This window comes from Raphanus sativus, chromosome 1, assembly GCF_000801105.2.
Source record: "Raphanus sativus cultivar WK10039 chromosome 1, ASM80110v3, whole genome shotgun sequence".
NCBI lineage: Eukaryota > Viridiplantae > Streptophyta > Magnoliopsida > Brassicales > Brassicaceae > Raphanus > Raphanus sativus.
In genome coordinates this window covers 16,264,094-16,289,345 of record NC_079511.1, presented here as the reverse complement: position 1 = coordinate 16,289,345, position 25,252 = coordinate 16,264,094, and the positions used below count along the sequence as shown (strand labels likewise).

The 25,252-nt window shown below is 33.3% G+C and overlaps 2 protein-coding genes across 2 annotated transcripts; one reads left to right on the top strand and one right to left on the bottom strand.

Moving 5' to 3' along the window:
- Positions 1 to 6,761: 6,761 nt before the first annotated feature.
- Positions 6,762 to 7,598, bottom strand: LOC108846664 (UPF0481 protein At3g47200). The gene has a single exon (XM_018619874.1). It carries the CDS (start codon positions 7,596 to 7,598, stop codon positions 6,762 to 6,764), a length of 837 nt encoding a protein of 278 aa, XP_018475376.1.
- Positions 7,599 to 22,259: 14,661 nt separating this feature from the next.
- On the top strand, positions 22,260 to 24,850 carry LOC108846653 (uncharacterized). The gene is made up of 3 exons (XM_018619865.2): positions 22,260 to 22,386; positions 22,468 to 22,566; positions 24,624 to 24,850. The coding sequence occupies exons 1-3, from the start codon at positions 22,272 to 22,274 to the stop codon at positions 24,848 to 24,850; spliced, it is 441 nt and encodes a 146-aa protein (XP_018475367.2). The 5' UTR covers positions 22,260 to 22,271.
- Positions 24,851 to 25,252: the final 402 nt, after the last annotated feature.

Sequence of the window (25,252 nt, the reverse complement as noted above, 5' to 3'; positions counted from 1 at the left end):
CACCGATATATATACTAAATCAATTAAGTAATTTATAATAAATACCAAATCACAGTATATGGTTACCGAAATATTATGTATAATTGTAATGACTTGGTGAATGTATTTTTCCATAAAATATTTTCTTTGAAAGTAAATTTCGAGATATCTATATCTGTTATGTAAATAATCATATGCATCGAATATATACTACACAAATATTCTCTAAGGCAATTTCCTAATATATCTTATTAGCAAAATCACCCATAATTGTAAATATAGAATTATGGGTCATTTTGTTAATCTATTAAACATGTTTTATAAATAAATTTAATATTTTTAGTGTTATATATTTTTAGTTTATAATAGTTATATTTATATTTATATGTCTAGTTAACATTATTATTCAGACCCGTGCATATACACATAATTTCAATTTTATTAAGATATTAAACTAATATAAAATAATTAGTCAAACATTTGTTAAAATTTTGGTATTTTATATATTTATGTAGACAAAAATGTATAATGAACATTTACAGTAGACTAATATAATAAAATTTGGTTTTATTTTATTTTGTTTTTTATAATAAAATTCTAATTAAAATTATTTTATAATAAAATTATAATCATATGACTATTTTATAGTAGATAAAAATGATACATCTTTTTTAATAGAGAAGATATATTCTCAAAGAAATGTTTATATGTATTCTTAAGGTTTGGTGGTATTAAATTCAATTTTAATAATATTACACATTACGTAATATAGAGGTAAATAGAATCTGTACATATATTTGTACATAATATGTTATGTTGAACCCGAGGACAATTTTAAACAATAATCGTATGCAACTATGCACTAACTTAAATAAAGAAAAGATGGAGTTGCCAATCGTATGATTATGAACATGAATATATTTCAAATCTTTTAATTAGCGTTGGACCATTTATTTTCTAAACCAACAAAATAAAAAAAAGAGTCTCAGTCTATTAATGAATTCATGTGGATATCATATACCTATACAAGAGAGTGTGCATTTAATTTAAAATTTTACAAAATAATAGTTAGGTCCATTACAATGTTTCTGTTTTAATAAGATAGATTAGATAATAAAAACAAAACAGAAAAAAAATTAATAATATTTTATTATTTAGATTTTCAGTTGGGTATTTCTACAATTGAGGTTGTCCTTAGAAACAAGAAAGAGATAGCGAAATATAGTGAGTACAATATTTAGAATCATGGTCTCGATGTTCTTAGTGAGGCAAAATTTATTGTGTCATACTCTTACTAATTCTCACATACTCTTATTTATTATGATACTCTCCATATGGATGTTTAATGTCGAAATCGTCCCTCTCTAACCTTACCAATCAAATCATTCCAAATATGGGTACTCGACAATTCTAATTTGTCATTCAATTTGTCTTCTCTCTTCCCGAGTTCATTCCTCCCCTTCGAGTCTCCTTCCTCTACCCTCTCTTATCCGTCGAGGTGGATTCTTTTTTCTTCTTCGCTATCATCGAATTGATCTAACTCGATTTTGTCACTTGGATGGTGATATCATTGAGCTATTGATTCCATTATACAGGGTATGTATCTTAAATCGTCGTGTGGGTTGTATCTTAAATCGTCATTAAAACCAAAGTTTAGGATCCACCATAAATGAGTTACAGGGGTTCCGATTTACAAGATTCGTAGTTGTAATGAGATTAATCAAGGATCGAAAAGTGTGGATGGTCTGTCTATTAGGAAATTGGATAATCAACCACTGTATAAATCATAAAGGAAGATAGAATGTTAGGAATCAAAGCTAATCCAATTACTATTTGGTTTTGAATTGAAGAGGAGAAATAATTATAACTGTAAAACTTGGTAAAACTTGGTTATATTAGACGGTAAGCTATAAAACTTGGTTACTGACAAATATGTGTAAAAATGTATAACTTAAATGTTATAACTATATAACCAGGAATAACTTTATGGTTTATTTTTTTATCGCAGACAATGTGTCTTTCTTCTACAAACATACACTTTGATTATGATGGACACTATTCGAAGTCTAGAGATGATTATGAATGAATTCCAACCGATTCTCGTTTGTATGCTATATCCTTTAGGATGCCATCATTGGAAGAGATCACTTATTTGTTGTTGAAGGAGACGATATGCAGGAAGATGGGAATAGATTCATTTATGAAGAGGCTGAATTCGATTTACATTCTATTGGTAGTGGAACCTAAGAGGCAATCATATATTTTGGATGATGAATATGTGTTTGTTTATCTAACATCAGTGGATAAAGAGCAAAGAATAAGTATTGTGCATGTAGAGGACATCCAAGAATTGGAAATAGTTCAAATAACCGAGTAACTATCAAGAGTTGAGAAAGAAAGCTCATATAGTAGGAACTATAGTGAGCGTGAGAGTGGACAGAGAGAAGAAGGGAATGTGGGTACTAGTTTGGAACAGAAGGAACACAATGAACATCCCCACAAGAAACCCAAGAGGAGTAGGTTGCAAACCTTTCCTTTCACTTTCAGTTTTAATATTTTTATTGTATGGGAACGTTGAATGGTGAAATTTGTATTTTGTGTTTGTACAACTAAGTGAAACTTTGTTCTTTACTGGTATAACTTCTATAAGTAAACTGAGTAATAGAATTGTAAAATCTAGACTTGTTAATAAGTCATGAAAGTACTAAAATGGTTATTTATGAGGTATTTTATGTTAATTCTAATGTAATCAGAACTAATAAAATTTTCATCTTGTTACTTATTTGTAATCATATAGGAAATATATTGTGTTCTTATAGCTATTTCGTTAATAATCACCTTGTTACATTTGAAAATTTACTATGGAATGGAATCAAGTTTGTGTTTACATGATCATATGAAAAATGAATCTAGGAAACATAATATGATTGATATAACCAAATAATCAGTCATTCAAGTAGACTAAAACTAAGATAAATAGAAAAAAATAAAAAGTACAATTTTGATGTTTTCTGTAAAACTGAAAACTTTGTGAAACTTCTATCACGAAAATCCTAAAGTAAATTTTCCCGCCCACTAGCTTTTCGAATTTCTAATTTTGCTATTCCCTATTTGTTAAATTTTTTGCAGACCCCAAATCGTTTAAAACCTTTTTTTTTTGTTTTCCCCATTTTATATCTTCCCCTTTCTCTCTCTTTCCCATCATTCTCTCCCAACCCCGAAAGAGAAATATTGTCTGCTTCACCTTCCACGACCGGTGGTTGGAGACCCCGAGCAAGAACTCCGGGAATACCTAGTATGTGTTGGTGAGTGGAGAGCATCATCAAGTTAATATCCAAATACATATTGCCGGTATTATCGGTGTCTCTATGCGGCTCAAAGGAAGGTACATCCGTCTCACTTTAGTAATTAAGAAGGCTTATTCTATTAAGTTGTACGTTTAAATATTTTGAACCAAATGTTGTAGCTTGAGAACGACAATCACGTCTTCAAATGGGTTGATGAAGCTTTCACTGATGGGATACAACAATTGCACTACTAAGTTCGAGTGCTAGAAGAAGAAGTTCAATTTCTCAAAGGAAAAATAAGGAGTGAAGGTCCCAAAGTAATGCCTAATATAATGATATCAAGAGGTTGTTTTATTCCTCAGTGTCATTGTAGTTCTAGGAATTTTGATGTACAAGTAATTCCTAAAGATAATGACAAAGTTAAACTTTCTGTTTTTTCTAAGTTTTTCTTAAGTTTCTCTTAAGTTATACGAAGTTGGACGATTACAAAGTTTAATCTATTGAAAAAGTTTCTACAGTTTTTACGATGTTGAACAATTAAGAAAGTGAAACTAACACTAAATTTGACATGTTTATACGAACACGAACTTCAAGTTATTCTAATTTTACGTTGTTTCACAATTACAAAAGTAAAACTGTAGCAAAGTTTGACATATTTAGACTTTTTATACAAACACTATCTTCAAGTTTTCCGAGGTTTTACGCAGTTGGGCACTTAGAAAAGTTTAGAGACACATAAGAACATTCAACATTCACATACACCAAACATACTAAAAAGTTTCAGCAACATTAATACATAAGATAAAACCTTACAAAGGCCTCATAGTCCCGTACCTCCGAACATAAGGGTCATTGTCATTGAGCAATTGTCGGAACTCCTCAACCTCCTCCAAAAGCGGATTAAACCCGAAGTCAGATAATCCACCTTCGGTCTCAAGCCATAGTACATGACCTTCTTCACTACTCATACTTATCCTCTACATCCTATAGATCCTCCACATCTTAAGGACCACAATCACCTGTCCACGATCCCTCATACTTTCAAACCTATCTTGGAAGTCATAAGCATGACCGCCAGTTGTCACACATTTTATCTCACTCTTACTATTATGAATAAAACAATGTGTGTCAAATAACTAATGTAAATTTTTTTGTCTGATCATATGTTTCTTTATACTTACATGTTGTCTCTAATGTAAAATACCATCTTTGGCATTTCAGGGTCATCAAAATAGGCTTCCATGTTGAAGACCACTCCCATAATATCTACCAAACAAGTGTTCTGTTATTAAATCTACATATCCGAAATATATTTTAGTGATTAGGATTCATACATATGGGATAGTTTGTGTACCTACTGCTGATGTGAGGGATTTCATGGATATTCTTGAATTCCATGTAATGCCAATTGTTCAAAGGATCAATGATGTGGATTTGTGTATACCATTTAGTAGTTAGTCTATATGGAGAGTTTGTTTCTTTGAAACCTGGAAAGGCATGGCCAACTTCTACTTGAAAGATTTCCACCCACTTTCCTTCTTCTTTCTGTAGACTTTCAAATCTCTTTGCAGTTACTTCATTAATGGTCATCTCCATCTTGGCTCCATCTTCATCTGTTAAGATATAAACCCAATAGGGTCCTCTACCGCTAACATAGGAATATAATGAGTGGCTTATGAGTATTTTCACTCTGAACCGCCATGACGTGATCCTCTCGTTATATTCAACTTCACCAAGCATATTGTAGTGTTGTGCTATTTTTGAGAGAGGATGAGTAGTTTCTTTTTGCTGATTTTTACAGAGAAATGGAGATGGGAAAGGAGAGGTTTGAAGATGATTTAGTGGGATTTTATTTAATTTAATGTCATTACAGAGAGAGAGTGAGAGAGAGAGAGAGAGACAGAGAGAGAGAGAGAGAGAGAGAGAGAGAGAGAGAGAGAGAGAGAGAGAGAGAGAGATAGATAGAGAGAGAGAGAGAGAGAGAGAGAACAAGCTTACATCATATTTGGTAAATATACAGAACGAGCTCCGTGAATTACGTGATGGTTTATATGCAAACCAAAAACAGTCATGTGGTTTAGTTTAAGACTTGATACCGGTAACTTGTTGCGTTTAAGGGTATAACCGTCTCCCATGAGTCCAAAGAGTCACTCATTCAATTCAGTCAAAATCAATGTTAGAGGCTTAATTTCGATTGAACAATAAGCCATCTCGCAAATTAGCCCTATTTTATATATCTTTTACAAAATATATTTTTTAAATTTTTTTTGCGGGTTAGCAGATACCCGCAGTTCAAATTCGGTCGATCCACACCCATTCTGTTTATAATCGACTTGATCCGTACCTTCATCCGCATGTTGAATTTTTCGAATTGACCGACCTGAAACCTGCCCCGCAGCGGTTCAAACGGGGCGGGACCCGCGGGTAAAAGCTTAAATTTTGAGCTTTAACTGAAACCACCTCTTGACAGTTGACAGCAACAACAGTTCATGTGTGTCCCAAAATCTCTCTCAATTCATGGAAAAATGATTCTGACAAACACAAGAGAATGTGAGAGAGAGAGAGAGAGAGAGAGAGAGAGAGAGAGAGAGAGAGAGAGAGAGAGAGAGAGAGAGAGAGAGAGAGAGAGAGAGAGAGAGAGAGAGAGAGAGAGAGAGAGAGAGAGAGAGAGAGAGAGAGTTTTATGATGGTTATCCCCAAGAGAGGCGACTATTGCAGTTCCTACTTGTGTCTCTACATCAAATCACAATTAAATAGAGGAGAAGTTACTTGTTGTAGTTGTGTAAGAGGATCATTAAATTACCCTTTTTGTTTTTAGTTTTAAGAATTTGATGTACAAGTAATTCCTAAAGCTAATGACAAATTTAAAATTTCTATTCTTCTAATTTTTTTTAAGTTTTTCATATTTTCATATATTTAGATAATTTAAATTGTTAAAGTTTTTCTTAGTTTCATAAATTTAGTCAAACTAAATCAGTTAATTTCACGTACTTATACAAAATTTCAAATCCAAAGCATGCAATTATTGCAGTGAGAAGTCTATCAAATCACCCTTAAATGGAAGAGTTACAACTTTTAGTTGAGAAGTGTAATGATGATCATAGGCGACTGTTTCATAAGAGAAGTTGGGGTCAAAACGAGGCGTCCATCATTTATTAAATAACATGAATTTTCTCTAACTATATATTTCAACAATCATTTATGATCTCGGATACTGCTTGCTGCAATCATTTCTTGCAAAATATAAAAATATAATATGTAAAGTTCTTAAAGTTTTACATAGTTTTATATATTTAGACAATCTAAATTGTTAAAATTTGGCTTAGTTTCCATATATTCAGATAAGCTAAATTGTTAAAATTTGACTTATCAATTAAAGTTATACAAAATTTCAAATCCAATGCATGCGACTGTTGCAATGAGAAGTCGTGTCTTCTAAATTTGTGTCTTGTCGAGGCGTCTATCAAATCACCCCTAAATGGAAGAGAGTTACAACTATATCCCCCGCAACTGAAGTTTCTTTGCTGAGAGAACTAATTGTAGAAAAGGGCGAGGAAGATCATTTTCTTCTTCTTTTTCTTCAGGCAGAATAGGCATAAAAATCTTTCGAATTAGATCAAGAAGGTGTTTTGCATCAAGTTTGTAGCATTTCAACCAAAACTCATCCGGTTTTTCTATGGAATAGTTGAAGAAATTAAATGTAATCGCATTTAGCTCACTCGAGGTTACTATCTTTGATTTGTCGAATATAGTTTTTAGAAGAAAGAAGGGAACCTGGTTCTCCAAAAGTAATAAGTCACTTCTTATAGCAGGTAAAATCCATGGAACTCTGAAAATAGGATCATCTTCAACCCCATCAAACCGGACTTTTCCTGCTACCACCATGAACAACATGAGAATGAAGCAACCATCGAGAACCATCATATCAATCAATTTCTTTTGACCAGATACATCATTATCATAAAGGCTCTCCGAATACGACTCTCTTATATCTTCCTCCATCAGTTCCACTGCTTCAATTAAAAGTTTTGGATCCACACCATTTTCTTGAGCTTCAGCCATGAAAAAACCGAGGAGGCGATGTTTGTGCTCTTGAACCATCTCGAGATGTTCTTTGCCATGATGGTATGGGCCGATGGAGACAACCCTAGGTTCATAAGCACTCTTGTTGTTCTTTTCAAGTCTCTGAGGAATTCTAAAGATGCAACATCCTTCTCCTCCTGCTGTTTTCTTCAAAAGTTTCGGGACTATTCCTCTTGAAAGTAAGTCGCAAGGTTTTTCAGCAGTTGGAGCCATACCACCATCGTTTTCATCATGGTATTTCCTTCCCATTGTTTGTTCAGGAGTGTTTATTCTGACTAAATATAGTGTGAGTAAGTTTGGTATGTAAGAGTGGGTGGAGAAGACGAACTCAAAGATATCAAAGGCTTGAGAATCGCTTCTTGATGGAAACTAACAATATTTTTTTACCAATTAAGTGAAAAAAGATTTCATCAAATAAAATAAGACCATTGACGTTCAAATTACATATATAGAAACACTAGGCAGCTAGTGAGCAGTGACTGCATTAATATATATGTATCTTAGTATATTGATGAGATTAATATATAAGACCATTGACGTTCAAATTACATATACAATATTTTTTTTACCAATTACGGTGAAAGAAGATTTCATCAAATACGGATCCAGCTTCGAAACCCCGTGTGGCCATCCGGACTAGCGTTAAATCGCAAGAATACGTGGAATGTCGTAGGTCTCGTGGGATTAATTGGTTGACCTCGGTCGCCGAACCCCACGGTTATCAAAAAAATTACGGTGAAAGAAGATTTCATCAAATAAAATAAGACCATTGACGTTCAAATTACATATATAAAAAAACACTAGCCAGCTAGTGTGAGCAGTGACTGAATTAATATACATGTATCTTTGTATACTGATGAGATTAATATATAAGATCATTGACGTTCATATTACATATACAATATTTTTTTTACCAATTACGTGAAAGAAGATTTCATCAAATAAAATAAGACCAATGACGTTCAAATTACATATACAATATTTTTTTACCAATTACGGTAAAAGAAGATTTCATCAAATAAAATAAGACCATTGACGTTCAAATTACATATATAAAAACACTAGCCAGCTATTGAGCAGTAACTGTATTTTGATGAGAGGTAAGTTTTCAGCCGAGAACCAAATATTTCACTTGATTAAAATATGTTTAGTCTACTCAATTTATTCTATCTTGTTTACCAATGAAAGCTGGAATAAAAACAAGAAAGAGAAACCATAGTTTTTCAAATAAGATTTGTGAGATATTTAGTAGAACTTGTGCTGTACTTCAAATTACCATATAGCAAATTGTCTCAAATAATAGATCAATTACATCATTTATAGATTGAAGCCATAAGAAACGTCGATACACAATAGACTATAAGAAATTAAAAATAAACTAGGCAAATAATAATAAAAACAGTAAAAAATAGCAATAAATCAGTTGTAAGATATATGAGAAAAATTGCTAGACTGAGGGTTTCAGCCAATCAAAACTATAATTCATAGATGTTAAAAGTGTGATAGGCATTGTTCTAAAACTCACCTTCAATAGTAAGATATCCAAATCTTGCTGCGAGTCTAATCAGATGTATAATATCTATAATTCCACCTCTCGCATGCGAATTAGAAAGAGTGTCGATCGATACTTATTTACACAAGCATTAACGCTCTGATCGATAAGTTCACTAAGTTAAGTAAACCAACTCTTGCAAGTGCCTAACAACCTTGCTCAGCAGAATTAGTTTTAAAAGTCAAACCCACTGTGGAAACCGAAATTCACACCGTCGATTTTGTAGTCGGAGGAAAGCCAGGAAACCATAACTTTCCCATGAGGTACCGGATTCTCTGCGAGAGCCAACAACAAGTAACCAAATAAACGCAGAAAATATGTGAAGACAATAAATCGAGTTTAGAAAAAAGTAGGTATTTATTTCGAATCCGCGTAAGAGCGTTTTGATCATTACAAAAGGTTATAAAAGCTATGGGCGCAAGAGCCTTCGACCAGTTAAAGCCATTCAAAACCCTATACCTAGTTGAGACACAGCTCGATAACAAAGACGAAAAAATACAAAAAGGTTTTAAAGATTTCGGACTGGACCTTGTAAAAGGCTGCCTACGTACCCCTTTCGAAGATCAATCCAAACGTAGTTCAGTTAGAAAGAATTGAACAAGAGATCGAACTGCATGGACGAGTTCGTCTAGTATGAGTGCAAATCCTAGAAACAGACATGTCGAAAATAATGTCTAGGGTTTCTAAGTGCAGAGAGTTCTAGAGTCTAAAAAGTTGTCCTGCGCCTTTAGCCTTAGCTCCCCTTATATATGCCTTCTAGGTCAGTTCCCATTTTCCTTTTTTCCCCTAGGTCAAGTTTATTGCTTCGCGGAAATATTCCTTTTTCTTCTTTATCTTCATCATTATCTTGGAAAATTGACATTTATCTTCCGATTTCGCGAGATTTACCTCCTTCTGCAAGTAAGATACACCATCATAGCATTGTTGGGCTCAGTTTTGAGTGAAATCATAAATGGGTCTTTAGCCGTGTTCTGAGAGCCTATTTGGGCCGTTTTTCGAATCAAATGTTTTTACGATTTCTCCGAAAGAACGTTTCTTTATACGACGTCGATTTGACGAGAAAGTTCACACTTATTTTATAGTTTAGACAATTGCGGTGTTAAGTTAACCAATGTCATTTATACGATAACCATGAACTTCATCGGGAAAATGAGTTTTGTGGTTCTCATTTTAAGGCTCCAATGGTAACTCCGATTGAGACGAAGCAAGGGATTAACCCGTCGAGGTTTAACGGAAGGCATAAGGTTCAGTCCTACTCGCTGAACGGGCGGGTTGGACGGTGCGTCTGGTCCAACTCGCCGAACGGGCGAGTTGGCCGGTTCGCTCGATCCAACTCTCCGAACGGGTGGTGCTTGATCCAACTCACCAGTTCAGAGAGTTGGACTGCTTTTTTGGTTCCGTGACCCATTTTTCTCGAGTCTTTAGCACGGGGACTTTTGTCGAGAGTGTATCGACAAAGCTTTTGTACAGAAACGCAAGTTGGGCGTTGGTCCTTCTTGCCTAATGGCGACTTGGACGTTGCTGGTTCGGGTGTTGGTTTGCGCGGAAACTCTTCTTCCGTTGACTTGTAATACAATTCTTTTGAATTCATACTAAGATTTAGTATTAGCTTCCCGTGCTTTTATTTTCTTTTTCAGAGAACAAATATTTTTCGGGAATTTTCGGGCATTGAGTCTGTCATGACCAATTTTGCCCCAACACCCACTCTCACGGTTATCGATTATCCTATGTTCAAGCTCCTAGTTAGATACTCTGGATTACAAGCAGTAAGATCAATTATGTGAAGTATCCAATTAAATAACCCTAGCAGTTCTATGTTTTATAAATTCATCAAAACCCTAGAAAACCCTAAATCTAACGAGGTAGCTACTCAGATATAATTAATCAAGACACATACATAAACTGAATGAATTGCATTAAATAGATAAAGTGAGAATTACTAGAGTTCTAAAACTAATCTCTGAAGAAATAATAAAGTTCAAATACTAGGTTGATCTTCTCTCCAAAACTTTCTAAGACTAATAAACTAGGTTGCATGGAATCGAAAACGAATACGCGGAAACGAAATGTTTCAAAACGTGGAAACATGATTTTTGATTATTTTTGCCTAGGAAACGTTTTAGAAACGTCTATAAATATATATATATATATATATATATAAGTTATTAATATGTGAATTCAATTTTATTATGCTTAGTATATCTACAAATAAATAAATAGATGTTCTATATAATCATACGAAAAAAAAATAGTCATCATTAAACATCAAATTCATATAAAAATTCAAAATAACAAAAATTCAATACTTAAATATTAAATAAGTTGACGAAAGATAAAAATCATAACTACAAGTCAAAGATCAATAACTTCATCTTTAACCTTGTTGTACCGCTTCCAACTCAGGTTCATCACGGAACTCAAACTCAAGTCTTTATTAATCTAAACTAGTGAAACAAATTGATCACCTCCAACATCTCACATATGATTGAGACCATATTTGTATGAAAAACTTTGATTAGGTAGAAGACGAAGATTATAAATACCAAATCTTCTGCTTATACTCTTCCAATTAGTTTGTTTTAACTTATTAAAACAATAAATTGATCTTTATATTTATTAATTATTTATAAAAAATCTAAAATAAAAAATAGTTTCTTACATGTTTCCAAACACAATTGCGAGTTTCCAAAATAGAAACGCAAGTTTTCATTAAGTTTCCAAATTGAATTTTTTTAAAAACGAGTTTCGAATGAGTTTCGGCGAGTTTCTGAGAGATTCTGATTCCGAAACGTTTCCGAAACGTGAAACGGACTTTCAACCAAGTTTCCATGCAACATAGCTAATAAAGCTCTATGAATGTGTATTTGCCTAAACAATGGCTTAACATAAATACTAGGTATAAAGTCGGCCATCAGCAATCTTGTAATATGTGGAGACTTCTAGCCAAACTTGATTTCAAAATATAGTCAGCCCATTTACTTGCGTCGGTGTCGGTCGACATTCTTTCCAAAAATCAGTTTAACTTCTGATTTCTTAAACTGCTACAAGTTTCCTCATCTTTATGCTCGAAATGGCTCCATATTCTCCAAATGGCTTCATATTCTCCAAAATGCTCAAAAACACACATAGACCTGAAAAAAATCTAAACAGACTCGAAACATAATAAAAAGATTTTAAATAAGACTTATACTATGGCTAAAAACCAGTAAAATATATAGTATATCAGCTCTCCCAATCTTATCATTTTCTTTCCCTCAAGAAAAACATAGAATAGTCGTGTGAAAGAGGTTTGAAAATCACATGGATTCACCTTTGTTTAAAACTATTACCATCACCTCTGCAATGTTGCAAGCCACATCGAATCAGTGCCAACTTTAGAGGCACTTACACGTACCTGACCTCAGCTTATCAACCATACTTTCCATCCCATAGCTTAAAAAATAGCTCCTCACATACCCCTCTACTGACCTCATTACTACAACAAATGTGTAGGCTTTATCTTGGGAGTATCGATCACTGAACACATGGACTCTTACTCAAGCAAGTGTTTGAATATACATGTAGTTTTCTCTGGTTGCTTTCCTCTTTATTTTTTCCCATATCGTCGATTTCTCTCTCTTCTTTTCTTTTCTCTTTTTTTGATTTGTTTTTATTTTCTGACAAAGATGTAGGCGAATAACGGGTCACAAGATATTTTCCTATCTCTCGCTTTCAACGATGTGTGATCATTCCATTGAAGTAAATTAACAGGGTCGCTGAAAATTCTCCTATCCCTCTAAATCTCAGAAAATCATATCAATCTTTTATATCGAAAGAGTCTAGAAAGGGGGAACCAGAAACACACAAAATTTTACCTTCCAGACTTGCAGGAGAAATCTGTTCAATGGATACCAAGCCCCAAATAAGCAATTGATGTTGAATTAGGTTGGAAATTAGCTTTGGTTACTTTAGACATTTTCAGCAAGCATTGATGTTACTAGCAGATAATCCACTTTGGTGTTTCCATTGAGTAAACCCAACAGTCAATAACCTCAAAGAATGATGCTCGAGAGTGGTTAGGTAATAACTAAAATTGAAAAAGTTCATCATCTCCAACTGAATCTATTTTGACTCACTAAAACAATTTAAATTGACATTCAAAACAAAACACAATATTAGTAATTACATCTCCCAGACTTAAACAACATTGTCCCTGTGTTATACAGTCGAAGATTGTTAAATAAATAAAACATATGTAACAAGGAGAAACGGCCGTACCTGCCTTCTGGTGAGACTGCCGATCGACACCGTAAAGTAGCGATCGATGCTCATGATAAGCTATCGAGCGATTAATCAGGTGTCAGTCAATGCCTGTTCAGGCTTGGCTTCCTCAGATTTTTCCTAAATAAATAAATATAAGTAATAAATGAAAGTAAAACAGAATTTAAAATTTATTAATGGGTTGTCTTCCATTCAGTGCTTGTTTATAGTTTTTAACTTGACCTTGGAGATTTTGGGCTAGTTTGGAGGTAAATGAGAACTTGTTGGGAACCAACTCTCAACATCTTCTCTGCTCATCTCGAACCAGGTGTTCACAAAGCTTCTTATGGCTTCCATCTCCTCTCGTTACTGTTCTTGTTGCCTCTGCACTGTAGCACTAATGTTATGCACCTGATTTTCCAGCATTTCCACATGGTCACACACTGCTTCGATTTTTTTCACTAAGATGAATATATGTGTAATCTGATCCATCATGATGTTGAATTCTCTTCTTTTCACTGGTTCTGATGAAATCTGATAGCAGTAGTCTTTGTGATTCATAGTGGTGTTTCTGATCCTAGGAAAGGGTCTTTTATCTTCTTCAAACCCAAAATATTCACTTCCTACACTAGCAGGCATCACAAGAATATCAGCCATATCATATTTTGATATATCAATGAGTCTCCCTGATAACCCATGTGCATGACCTTTCATGATATATCTAAAACCCATAGTCATAGAAAACATTCTTATCAATGAATGTCAGACACAACTTATTCATATGCATGTCGCAAACTGCTCCCTACAATAGCCATAAAGGCTCTCTCAAGTAGTAGGAACGAATTTCATTATATTTGTATGTCCATCAGATGGAGAACTAAAGCATCACCTATTTGAGAGACTTCACCAAAAGCTAGCGTCGATCGACACTCATGTTTGGGCACACTGCCATATTGTATGACTGAGATGGTGTGAGAATTTTTCACTTGGTTCACTGTAGACCAAATCCAACTCCTTGTTTGTCAACCCCATTATGGTAGAGGGTAATGAACAGTGAAGATCTGAACGCAATATACGAAAGTGTAATCAGTGATCCGAGCTCAGTGTCGATCGGCACAATCTCTTGGTGTCAGTCGATACCCCTTAAAATCAATGAAACATCGAGTTGTCTTCTCGACACTGCAGACTCGAAATCTGGAGACTTCACCAAAGGCTAGCTTCGATCGACACCCACCTGATATCGATCGACACTCATGTTTGGTCACACTGCCATGTTGCATGACTGAGATGGTGTGAGAATTTTTCACTTGGTTCACTGTAGACCAAATCCAACTCCTTGTTTGTCAACCCCATTATGGTAGAGGGTAATGAAGAGTGTGGATCTGAAGATCTGAACGCAATGAACGAAAGTGTAATCAGTAATCCGAGCTCAGTGTCGATCGGCACAATCTCTTGGTGTCAGTCGATACCCCTTAAAATCAATGAAACATCGAGTTGTCTTCTCGACACTGCAGACTCGACATTGAAGCTTGGTGTGTCGACACCCTACTGGCATCGATCAACACCTTAAAGAAAAAAAATCTGCAGACTTCACCAAAGGCTAGCTTCGATCGACACCACCTGATATCGATTGACACTCATGGTTGGACACACTGCCATGTTGCATGACTGAGCTGGTGTGAGAATTTGATTAGAATTATAGAATAAACTTGCAGAATAATAAAGAACAACAGAGAGAGAGAGAGAGAGAGAGAGAGAGAGAGAGAGAGAGAGAGAGAGAGAGAGAGAGAGAGAGAGAGAATAATTATCACTACTTTATTATTCAGAATATACAACATATTTATACAACTTACAAGAAGAGCCTCTAGAGAACATATAATAAATGCTGAATATGCAAAGTACAATATTTCCTGGGCAATAAATGATGAACATGCAAAAGGCTTTTGTTCCTAAAATATGCATAATTAATTTCTTCTTTAACACTCCCCCTAAAACCTGTACAAATGAACTAGTAAAACTTGGAAACCATGAAGACCTCACTCATTAAAAACCTAGGAACTCACCAAACGGGGACAAAACATTACAAGAGAAAAATAGTCGAGACTTTGTTATTAGAGGACTATGGCTGAGAAAGATCAATGAGTCTCAATCTTGTATGAATATATTCAATTGTGTTCCACCTTGCTGCTTTTGTAAACACATCTGCTAGGTTATCTTCACTTCTTGTGTAGCATGGAAAAATAACTCCTTGAACCATCAACTGTCTGACCTTGTGACAATCGACCTTTATGTATTCGGTCTTTTCATGGAACATTGAATTTGAAGTAATGTGGATAGCAGCTTGGTTGTCACAATGAACGGTATTTTGAGTCTCGGATTCATTGCCCAGATCCTTGAGAAGTACCTTGATCCATACCAACTTTTTGAAGGCTTTCTCATTGCATTCTACTCAGTTTCAGCACTTGAAAAAGACACAATATTCTGCTTTTTTGCTTTTCCAAGTAACCAGATTACCTCATATGAAGGTACAGTAGCATGTGGTTGACCTCGTGTCCACTCTATCACATGTCCAATCAACATCACAGTAGCCAACAATCTTTGAACTTTCATTGCATCTCATCCAAACACGTTGACCAGACGATCCATTCAAGTATCTCAATATCCCGTCCAACATGTTCTAATGATACATCTTTGGAGATTGTATATGTTGCCTAACTTTATTAACAGAAAATAGATATTTGGCCTTATGTTAGTCAAATAGATACGTTTTCCAACCAACCTCCTATAGAGTTTAACATTTTCAAATAGCTAATTATCTTCAATCTCCCCCTCAAATAAAACCTTGTAGCCATCTTTAAGAGGTGTTTTTGCATATTTTCCTCCAAGTTTACCTACATATTTCAACAAGTCATGTGTTTACTTCCTTTAGGACAGGAATAATCATTCCTTTAATGTACAAACCTCAATCCTAAGGAAGAACTTAAGTTCACACAAATCCTTAATATCAAACACAGATTTGAAAAAGCCTTGTCACTTCCTGTTATGATGATATCATCAACATAAACAAGAAGGACAATGATACCCAAGGGTACATATAGTGTGGAGAGAGTATTGTCAAGCTCAGAATTTCTAAAGCCACGCCCATTCAAAGTTTTACTAAGTTTGTTGTACTATGCTCTTGATTATAATTTAAGACCATAAATTGTCTTCTTTAACCTCATAACATTCTCTTGCTTTACCAGATGCTCAAGGCCAGGTGGACGGTGCATATATACTCCATCTTCAAGTTCACCTTACAAGAAACCATTTTTCACATTTATTTACCAAAAATCCCATTCAAAATTCACAGAAAGAGATAAGACAATTTTATTGTATGAAGTTTAGCCAAATGAACAAGAATATCAATATAGTTTTCTCCATATATCTATGTAAAAATTCTTGCTACTAGTCTAGACTTGCGCTTTTTCAACCTTTCTGTTTGCAAGATATTTGATAATAAAAATCCATCTATTTGTCACAACCTTCTTCCTTTAGGTAGCACACTCTCATACCAATTGTCATTCTTTATCATTGCATCTGGCTCATCTCCTGCTTATTCTTTCCAGACCTTGTGTTGCATAACCTATTCATAAGATCTTAATATACTCTCTTCATTTAAACTACTCATGAACACTTGATGCTCAATAGTAAAATGCTCAAAAGAACACACTGCTCGAGTTGGATGAGCAACAACATTTGCAGTGTAGTAAAGTCATGTATTTACCCAATTAGATGGATCATTCATCAAACAAGCTGATATACCAGCTTGTTTGATGAGTTAACATGTACGTTAAAAGTTGTATTGATCGACAAGTATAAGTACTACAACTTTCGGTTTAACTATCGCATGAGCCCTGCAGAACATGAAGAACTTTTTCGTCAAGTGGTAGACCTTTTGTCCAAAAATTCTTACGCAAGTCTAATTTGGTGTCCCGTTCCTGCATTGCTCATTCCTAAGAAATATGGAACACGGAGGATGGGTGTCGATAGCAGAGCTATTAACAAAATACCAGTGCGCTATCTTTTCCTATTCTTAGACTTGATGATTTACTCGACCGGGTTGAGTTTCATACGGATAAAACGAGTATAAGAGTGGTTTAAGTCAACAAAACCGGTTTATTGGTTTCCTTAGTGAGAAATTATCAAACTCTTCTCTTCGCTACAGTACTTACGACATTGAGTTATATGCCATTGTCCAAGAAATTAAGCATTGGCGTCATTATTTCTTTAACCGGAAATTTGTTCTGTACACAAACCATGATGCTTTAAAGGATCTCAGTACACAATTCAAGGTTTCATCTTGACTTGCTTCTTGGATTGCATATCTGCAACAATTTACATTCGTTATCAAACACACGTTGGGTTTATCCAACCATGTCGCTGACGCGTTAAGCCGAAGACACTCCCTGCTCACAACAATGCATATGATGGTACCTGGATTCAGATAATTTGTCGACATGTAGAAGACTTATCCTTTCTTCGGAAAGATCTTTGCTGAACTGTCACTTTATATTCCTTGCGATGGTTTTTTATTTCGAGAAAACAGGCTGTTTGTGTACCTGACTGTAGATTACGTCTCAAGTTGATTTCTGAATTGCATTGTGAAGGACATATTGACCGTGATAGGATGTTACAAGTGCTCTCTACATTTTACTTCTGGCCTTCTTTGAGGTGTGATGTTGAACGCTTTGTCGAGCATTTTCTTAGATGGCAACATTCAAAAGGACATACATCTAACGCGGGATTGTACATGCATCTACCAATTTAACTCAGTCGTGGACGGATATAAGCATGGATTTTGTGCTTGGGCTACCACAAACTCAAAAAGGCTTTGTATCTATCTTTGCGGTAGTCAATCAATTTTCATAAATAGTCAGTTTTGTCCCATGTAAGAAGACGACGAATTCTCTCCATGTGGCCATTCTATTTTTGAGAAGTTTGTCATCTACATGGCATCCCATCATCCATCATTTCTGATCGCCTTCACACTTCCTTGGTCACTTTTTGCGTTCGGAGTTTCTTGACACTAGTTTGGATATGAGTTTTATCCCATGTAAGAAGACGACGAATTCTCTCCAAGTGGCCATTCTATTTTTGAGAAGTTTATCATCTACATGGCCTCCCATCGTCCATCGTTTCTGATCGCGGTAACACTTCCTTGGTCACTTTTTGCGTTCGGAGTTTCTTGACACTAGTTTGGATATGAGTTTAGCTTATCACCCATAAACGGATGGGAAGACGGAGGTTGCTAATAGATCCCTTGGAAATCTCTTATGTTGTCTGGTTGGAGATGTGGTCAAAAAATGGGATGCACGACTAGCTCAAGTCGAATTCGCTCACAATCGTGCGGTCGATCGCAGCTCCGATTTCAGTCCTTTTCAAGTTATTTATGGGATTTTCCCCATGCTCCATCAACTTATATACTCTTCTGTATCACACTCGTACAAATGGTGATGCGTCCATATTTATTGACACCATTCTCGAAACACATGCCAAGACGACATAACAACTGCAAGTGTCTGCTTCCAAACACAAGACCACAGCTGATTCTCATCGACGTTGTTTGGTCTTCAATGAAGAATATTTGGTTTGGGTTCATCTTACAAGAGATCGTATGCCAGCTCTGGCTTATAACAATCTCAAATCAAAGAACATAGGACCAGTCCGTGTTGCTTCAAAGATCAATATATACCGTATCGAGTTACCTACAGACATCACAATTTCATCTTCAATATCCGGTATTTATCAAAGTATAGTCTACCAGACGTCCCTTCTGATTTGTGGTTGAATCCTATTCAAATAATATTCATTAACATTTTCATTATTTATTTTTATATGTTTTTCTAAGATAGTTAAACTTTGAAATTATATTCCTATTCATAGCTGATTCATGGTTTTGGAATTACTATATAAGAAGAACTAAAGCTCACATAACGAAACATTTTTGATAATTAATATAGAGCTTTTTCTTATTTCTTTGTAAGATTCGATTAAATTTATCTCTCAAAAAATTATCTTGAAGATGTTATCTCCAGAAATTCTTTGATAGATCCAAGAACAGATCTCATGAACAAGTTTTTCAATCGACCGTATGCTGAGCCATTAGTTTAACGAACTAAGTTCGCAGAATTTTTGCCTTGTTTTGTTGTTCTTAATTGTTCAGACGAATCTCAAAAAACTATTTAGTAACTTGTACGTTTTTACGCATTATAATCGATAAAAAGAGCCTATGTGCAATTTTGTCCATCTTTTCTGTTTTTTTTTGTGTTTGTGTGATTATCCAGAAACTTCAATTCCCACTAAAAGTAGTGTGATACATATTTGATCGTGTAAGTGTCGATTTAATTGTCGTTGTAGGAAAAAAAATTTGTTTCAAAATAAGTGTCGTTTTAGAGTTTCAACGCAAAATATATTAAAAAGATTCTCTATTTATTTTCTATTGATTAAAATATGGTTAGATTTATATGTAATTGTGTTTTTATTTTAAAAATATACAAAATCATATATTTTTTTAATCCGTATACATAAACCTAAAACCACAAATAAAATGAAACAGAGGGAGTATGCTTTTTTGGCGGGTGACTTAAATGGGTACCACCTAATTATTCCAATGATTTAATGAAAGTGGTGTTGAAAGAAGGAAATGCTGATTTCAATGTAGTATTGACTTGGTTAACTTTGGATCCATTAGTGTGTAGCTTTGTTTACTCCTCAACTACTGACTTTATTAGGACTTTGCTATAACTTTGGATCCATTAGGACTTTGCTATAGTTATTTTAACCACTAGTCATTAATTTTAACAGATCTCGTAAAGTACAAACTTCATTAAAGAAAGTTTTACATTAAAAATGACCAGGGAAAGAAAACAACGTAAAACTACACATGCACCTAAAAACAAAAGTAATATATGCATTTTTTGTCATTATTGTGCAGCTAAGAACATCTCCAAAAAAACTCTCTATTTTAGAGTTTTCAAAACTCTAAATTTGAAGTTTTAAAGTGTTCTTTTTCAAAAGCAAAATTTCAAATATAACTTTAAAATTATTTATATTTTACACTATGGTCCCTGTATTTTTTATAGTTAATATAAAAATAACTAGCACATATATAAAAATATCACATTGATATTAATTAATTAAATCTTACAGTAAATATATAAATTATAAATATAAATATATAACTAAATATTAAACTACAAGAAAAAGACACTCTATTTTGAAACTTGCAAAAAATCATATTTGAAGTTTAAAGATGTTTTTAAACTTTATATATGAAGTCAAAGGTATTTTTAAGCCTTAAAACTTCTTATTTTAAGTTTTTTATTTAGTTTTATGTGTAAAACTTAAATTTATAAAAACAAATATGAAATATTATGAGATATGATTTTTTAAAGATTAAAATGATAAACAACAAAATATCTAAGAATCATAAATGTAGTATGTAATTGTAAGGACCAAAATGCAAATAAAAAGGAAAACTTCAAATTTGAAGTTTTGAGTAGTGACCCTCTATATTTAAATTTTCACTACTAAAAACTTTAAATTTGAAGTTTGGAAGTTTTCTTTTGGAGAACAAAAAACTTCAAATATGAAGTTATAGAGTGTCTTTTGGAGATGCTGTAATACTTAAAAAGACTGTATAGTTAACAAGTGAAATCTCAAATTGTAAAGATTAACATTATATATAGAATAATTCATGAGTTCACCCTCTAGAATGAACATATATATAGAGTAATTCTTAGGTTCATTCTCTATATGGTGAACATTTAGGTTCACCAACCAATAAAATTTAGTTATTTCATATTCTTTTCGTTATTTCGTATTCAGTGTCTTTAAAAAAAAGATATTGTCAAGTTATATTATATTTTTAAAATTAAAAGATAACAATAAATAAAAAATAATAGTAGTTGCAACAAAAACTTTAAAAAGAAAAATTATTACTGTCAGCAAAACACTGAACCCTAAATCACAAACCCTAAACTTTTGGGTAAATCCTAAACCTTTGGGTAATCATAAACTCTTGGATGAATCATAAATTATATGGTTTAAGATTTATCTAAGTGTTTAGAGTTTATCTAAAGGTTTATAGTTTAGTATTTAGGGGTTATGGTTAAGTGTTTTGCTGAATGTGTTAAAAAATATTTTGAAAAGATTTAAGGATTTAGGATGTCTCCAAGGGTTTAAGGTTTACCAAGGGTTTAGAGTTTACTAAAGATTTAGGATTTAGGGGTTTAGTGTTTTGCTGATGGTATTTTTTAAAAGAAAATATTTTTTGCAACTACTATATATTATTTTTTTAAAAATATTTTAAAAACATAATATAACTTGAAAATATCTCGTTTATTTTTTTTAAAGATACTAAATATGGAAAATGAATTTTTATTGGTTGGTGAACCTACAGATTCACTCTATGGGGTGAACCCAAGAATTACTCTTATATGTACCTCCATGTAGGGGTGGACAAAATATCCATGAAATTTGATTCGATCCGTAATTCGTTCCAATTCGATCCGAAAAATCCGAATATCCTTAACTTTACGAATCGAAGCAAATACTAAAATTCAGTATCCATCAAATAAGGAGCAAATCACAAATACTCATTTTTAAAAGAATGGATATCCGATCCGTAGTGTACATATGCATATACATTTATATGTAAAATTATATATAATTTATATCTCTAAATAGATTTTTAGTTATTTTATCCACTAAATTAATTATTTGGTCATTAAATGTTATAAAAGTATGTAGTTTTTAAATAATTTGTACTGAAATCTTATTATTTTATATTAAAATTTTTCCTTTTCTTATAATATTTTTCAAAAAAAAAATTATTATTTTTTACTGGATCAACGGATCGAATCGAATATCCGGTAAAATATATTGATATTTACGGATATCCATAATACCGAATATCCGTAATTTAGATCGAATCAAAAAATAAATTATTCGCGCGGGCCGAATCGGATCACAGATATCTTTAAAATTTCGGATATCCGCTCCGTGTCTGCTCCTACCTCCATGGGCTCTTCATAAATAAAGCATTCACATTAGACAAGACAAACCAAATTGGCGATTAAACACAAAAGCGAATGGATTTGGAATTAGGATCCAGTGTAGGCGTTGACGTAGCAACCCTGGCTCTTATTCCAATATTATGGGTAAGAATGCAGAGATGGAACCAGATCCAGTCTACGTACAAAAAAGGTAAGGTTTTTTGATGATATATGTAAATACACATAAGAACGGTATACGATCAGAGTATCTCAATTTTGTTATTGTTCTTAGGAGTGACGATGATGGGAGCAGTTCTTCTACTTGTTCATGTGTTTCTATGCATACGAGAATTTAGGAAAAGCGAGTTCTACAAGAAAAATTATCAACTAGGTTCGTCCATTTTTCCAAAGTTGAATAATCATTTGAAACTTATCAACTACAGCGTGTAGATGTGTTTAAGGGGGTCCCTGATTTCAAATCAGTTGTTAATGTTTTATAATCTATCAAATTTTAAGATTTTAAGTTAATGGATTCTAAAATCTATGCAGTAGACCTTGGATTTTGAATTCATTCATTTATTCATAAGAATCCATAGAGAATGATTTGAAATCAATTTTAAATAAAAAAGAATTTTAAAATCTTTGAAAATTGAATAACACTAAATTGTAAAATTTGAATTTAAATTATTCACTGAATAAACATTAGATTTTAAAATATCATTTAGAATCATCATTGACTTTTTATTGGGTTCACCCCCTATGGTGAACCTTTAGGTTCACCAACCAATAGAAAGTTGTTATTTTAAATCTAATATCTTTTAATTAATGAAACAAAATAACTTGCCAAATTATATTATGCTTTTAAAATAAATAAAAAAGATTAAACAAATAAAAATAACAATAGTTCTCAAAAAAGATTATTAAAAAAAATTATTTATAAGATTTAGAGTTTAGTGTTTAATTTATAGTTTAGAATTTATCCAAATGTTTAGTGTTTTTCCAAGGGTTAGGGTTTACCCAAGGGTTTAGGGTTTACCCAAGGGTTTAGGGTTTATCCTAGGGTTTAGGGTTTAGGATTAGAGTTTAGGGTTTAGTATTTTGTTGACTACATGTTTAGTGTTTTTCCAAGGGTTTAGGGTTTACCCAAGGGTTTAGGGTTTAGGATTAGAGTTTAGGGTTTAGTGTTTTGTTGACAACATTAATTTTTTTTAATTAGTTTTTATATACTATTTTTATTTATTTTTAAATTTTATTTTGAAAAAAGAATATAAGTTGACAAGTTATTTGTTTTCTTAATTAAAAGATATTAAATCTAAAATGACAATTTTCTATTGGTTGGTGAACCTTTAGGTTCACCCTAGGGGGTGAATCCAAAAATAACTCATCATCATTTGAATAACAAGAGAAATACTTGGGTTCACCCCTAGAGTGAACCTTTAGATTCACTCAACCAATAGAATTTCGTTATTTCATATTCAGTATCTTTTAAAAAAAGAAATAAAATATTGTCAAGTTTTATTAGGTTTTTAAAATAAAAAATAAATAGAAAATAATAGTAGTCGCAAAAAAAAAGATTTTATATTTAAAATACCGTCAGCAAAACACTAAACCCTAAATCATAAACCTTAAATCCATGGTAAACCCTTGGATAAATCTTAAATCTTTGGATTTGTTTTTTAATATTTTTAACAAAATCAGCAAAACACTAAACCCTAAACCCTAAATAGTAAAACCTAAACCCTTGGGTAAATCATAAACTCTTGGGTAAATCATAAATACTAAATCCTAAACCCTTGGGTAAACCCTAAACCCTAAACCCTAAATCTTAAACCCTAAATCCATGGGTAAACCCTAAACCATTGGGTAAATCATAAATACTAAAGGGTTTAGGGTTTACCCAGGGATTTAGGGTTTAATATTCAGGGTTTAGGGTTTAGTTTTTGGATGATGATATTAAAAATATATTTTTCTAAAACATATTTTTGTTTGCAATTAATATTAATTTTATTAGTTTTATTTTTTAGTTTAAAAATATTAATATAGTTTGACAATATTTTGTTTCCTTTTTTTAAGAGATACTGAATATGAAATAACGAAATCTTATTGGTTGGGTAAACCTAAAGGTTCACTCTAGGGGTGAACCCAAGAATTTCTCGAATAACAATCCAAGATTGTGTTTAGATTTAAAATCTATTAAAATACATTATTGAATAACATCACCTAAATAAATAAAAAGTGTATAGTAGCGAGGCTATGTTGTGAGCGGGTGGGGCATGCTCACCATGATTTATTTTAGTTAGCTTAATTTTCTATAAATTTTTTGTTATGCCCCTATTGAAAATTTCAATTTGTCAATATATTAGTACTGTTTTATAGTCTTGCCCTAGATAAAAATTGTTCATAGATCCGCCACTGTGTAAATTTGATGCCTTTCTTTTGTTATTTTAGGACTCAAGATGATGGAAAGAGCTGCATTTCTCGGTTTTGCTGTGCTCTTTATGTTTGTAGCGAGAGCATGTGGGAGAATACGGAAGAACAAATCAGGTATGCGACCGTACATTACATGTTATGCGAGCTCCTTAGGTTCTTTGATTAACACATTCTTCAACTCGATAATCACTTTTGCCATCAAATCGATCAACGCGATTCTCATTTTTAATATCGCTCTGGTTTAACTTCCGGCTCGAGTACCACTTATTTGTAAACTGCAGCCTTACTACCGTTTCATCTAGAGTTGAACATAATAGACGCTATAACTATGAGTCTATATCTCGTTGACAAAACCATTCGCTCTAATGCAATAGGAGAAGATAATCGAAAAAATAAATTATAAGGGAAGATCCCTTACAGTCCATTTACACCTCCAGTTAACAAAGTCTATTCATGGGTTTAACCCTTGAGAGAATTAAAAATCCAATACGGCGAACCCGGATTCAAACTTCACCGGCCACACGGATATGGACTATTGTTTTCGGCTCATTTGAACGTCCAGGAAAGGATCTATCCGTGGACTGTATCTCCACCCGGAGGTTAGGTCTGTGTCTTTAATAAATCTGAGTTTAACCTTTTTTTGCAAA

Coding starts and splice junctions, on each gene's coding strand:
- LOC108846664 (XM_018619874.1), bottom strand. CDS start 7,598: ATGGGAAGGAAATACCATGATGAAAACGATGGTGGTATGGCTCCAACT.
- LOC108846653 (XM_018619865.2), top strand. CDS start 22,272: ATGGATTTGGAATTAGGATCCAGTGTAGGCGTTGACGTAGCAACCCTG. Junction 22,387..22,467: donor CCAGTCTACGTACAAAAAAG/GTAAGGTTTTTT, acceptor TATTGTTCTTAG/GAGTGACGATGATGGGAGCA. Junction 22,567..24,623: donor CAAGAAAAATTATCAACTAG/GTTCGTCCATTT, acceptor TTGTTATTTTAG/GACTCAAGATGATGGAAAGA.